This window comes from Fomitiporia mediterranea (assembly GCF_000271605.1).
Source record: "Fomitiporia mediterranea MF3/22 unplaced genomic scaffold FOMMEscaffold_1327, whole genome shotgun sequence".
In the NCBI taxonomy this organism is placed as follows: domain Eukaryota; kingdom Fungi; phylum Basidiomycota; class Agaricomycetes; order Hymenochaetales; family Hymenochaetaceae; genus Fomitiporia; species Fomitiporia mediterranea.
In genome coordinates this window covers 1-2,075 of record NW_006761712.1, presented here as the reverse complement: position 1 = coordinate 2,075, position 2,075 = coordinate 1, and the positions used below count along the sequence as shown (strand labels likewise).

Below are 2,075 nucleotides of genomic sequence, written 5' to 3'. Positions count from 1 at the left end.
CTTAATAATATAATTTCCTTACATCCATTCATTATTAAAATAACAAAAATCAATTATATTAAAATATTTGTACGATACATCATTATCTACAATAATTAAGGAAAATAAACCGAAGCACATACATAGTGCAGCCTGCGTCAAGATTTGTGCAGAGAGCGAGTGAGAGTGTCCGTGTCTGCTGTGATGCGAATACGAGTAGGTAGAGGTTGGGATCGGACCAGACTCGAGCAGCGAACGAGTGCATTACGGGTGTCGATTGCCAGGCCCATCCCTTGACCAGATCCAGACGGACCACCAGAAAGCGAGGGCGTTGAGAGGCTCAACGGTTATGACTGCATCTGCAGTTGACCCGTCCTTGCAAGCACACCGCATCACCCATCTCAAAATCACCAAAGTCTGCCATCTCCACTTCGCGCACGCTACTGCACGTCGTGTGCGGATATCCGAACGGGCAGCCATACAGTGAACTATCGGCAGAGAGCGAATCGAATTCGCTGCAGTCGTCAGAATCGGCGGTAGATGCTGATGAAGATACACTCACAGTACTTGTAGTGTATGATGAGCTGCCTCTCGCCTCGTTCTTTTCCCAACAGCATCCGCAACAGAAGAGGAAGGATGTGTTCTCAGGCCGTTTGATGTAGTCTTCATCACCACGCTTTGGTCGTCGCTCAGTCCCTGCAAGTTGAATTGCGTGCGTGTGTGAATTGAGGTCGAGCAGGTTGTGGAGGCTGAGGCTGTGCCTGTGAGACGAGTTTAGAGTGATTAGCGAGTGAAAATAAGAGAGAAAAGGTGGACACACTGTGACAGCGTGCAGCGAGTGTAAGTGGTGCACCGAGGTTGGGATCCGGAGCATTGAACAAGCTGATTTGAGCAGCAAGAGAAGCCATGTCCGTACGTGCACATCACATGCTCTGACTACGTCTCGCAATTGGAGGTGCAGAGAACTTAGGCGTTGTGTGTGATTGCAAAGGTGTATCTCTGGGACGTTCTGGCTCGAAGGGAGAGGGTGATGTGGGTGATGTGAACGGACTCGGCTCAGGAGGGATAAGTAATGGCCACTGCTTACCTTATTCAAAATGGTGTCATGGACAGCACTGAGGAATGTAAATGTGTGTGGGGCAAATCTGTCAAGAGTGATGTCAAACAAGGATTGTACAAAGGAGTAGAACACGTACAGTGTCGAGGAGAGGGTGGTACCATAGGAGTGGTTGTACATGAACATTGTCGCAAGTATGCTTGCGTGTGCTCGTCGAGTGTTGCTTGCACTGCGGAGCGGGAAGAAGTACGCGAATGCGTGGAGTTATTGGAGAAGTCGTTCGGCACTGGTCAACAATGCAGATGTGCGAATGTGAATTCAAAAAGGGAGACAAACGTAAAAAAAGGAGGACAATGAAGGGGAGGCAACACAAGCAGTGGGACAAGGAGCAGAAGGGATGGAAGGGAGACAAAAAGTTGGGAGGAGAGGGAGGAGCAACTATTGTACAGGCTATTATGAAGTGGACTGGCTGCTTACCGCTTTACGTTGAAGGACAGTATGGTCAGCTCAGTGGCACAACATGGGATCTGCAGCTCTGTACAGGCACTGCAACAGTAGATTGGAGAGACGAGTTGCAGCAATGTTTATTATCTGTGTTGTTGCACTCAGAGTACCTGCTAGAGGACACTTGCAAGCAAAGGACTAAAGCAACAACATAGTGTCAGGGCAGAGGGTTAGACTTAGAGAGATGGTGGAGGTCGGGGAGAAAGAGTGACAGCTGTAAGAGCGTCATTATATGCTCTCGATCTTCAGCGTTGATTATGTAATCAATGTTCGTGATAGTAGCGAAGCTGTAAAACAAAACCAATATTATATTTAGATGCAAAAGGAAAGCACTATTTTACTTTATGATACAGTTGATAGTAATCTGACATGTCTATATTGCTTTTAACACATTGATATAGTTTTTACAAGTATCTGAATACCTTATACAAACAAAATAAAATCTTTTACAAGGTGAATTTTAGTCTGTCTTCAAAGTTATAATCTAAGTATAATACTTTAGCTTATAATGTAAGGTTATCATAATGTATTCAAT

The 2,075-nt window shown here is 45.5% G+C and overlaps 1 protein-coding gene across 1 annotated transcript; it reads right to left on the bottom strand.

The window, feature by feature from the left end:
- Positions 1 to 349: 349 nt before the first annotated feature.
- FOMMEDRAFT_24609 (uncharacterized protein) lies at positions 350 to 1,710 on the bottom strand (the record flags this gene model as incomplete). Its single annotated transcript, XM_007272396.1, has 4 exons — positions 1,514 to 1,710; positions 1,067 to 1,265; positions 800 to 988; positions 350 to 740 (listed from the first exon to the last, which is right to left on the bottom strand). Coding segments are annotated over exons 3-4 (495 nt in total), but the record flags the coding sequence as incomplete, so codon positions are not given.
- Between the last annotated feature and the right edge of the window lie 365 nt (positions 1,711 to 2,075).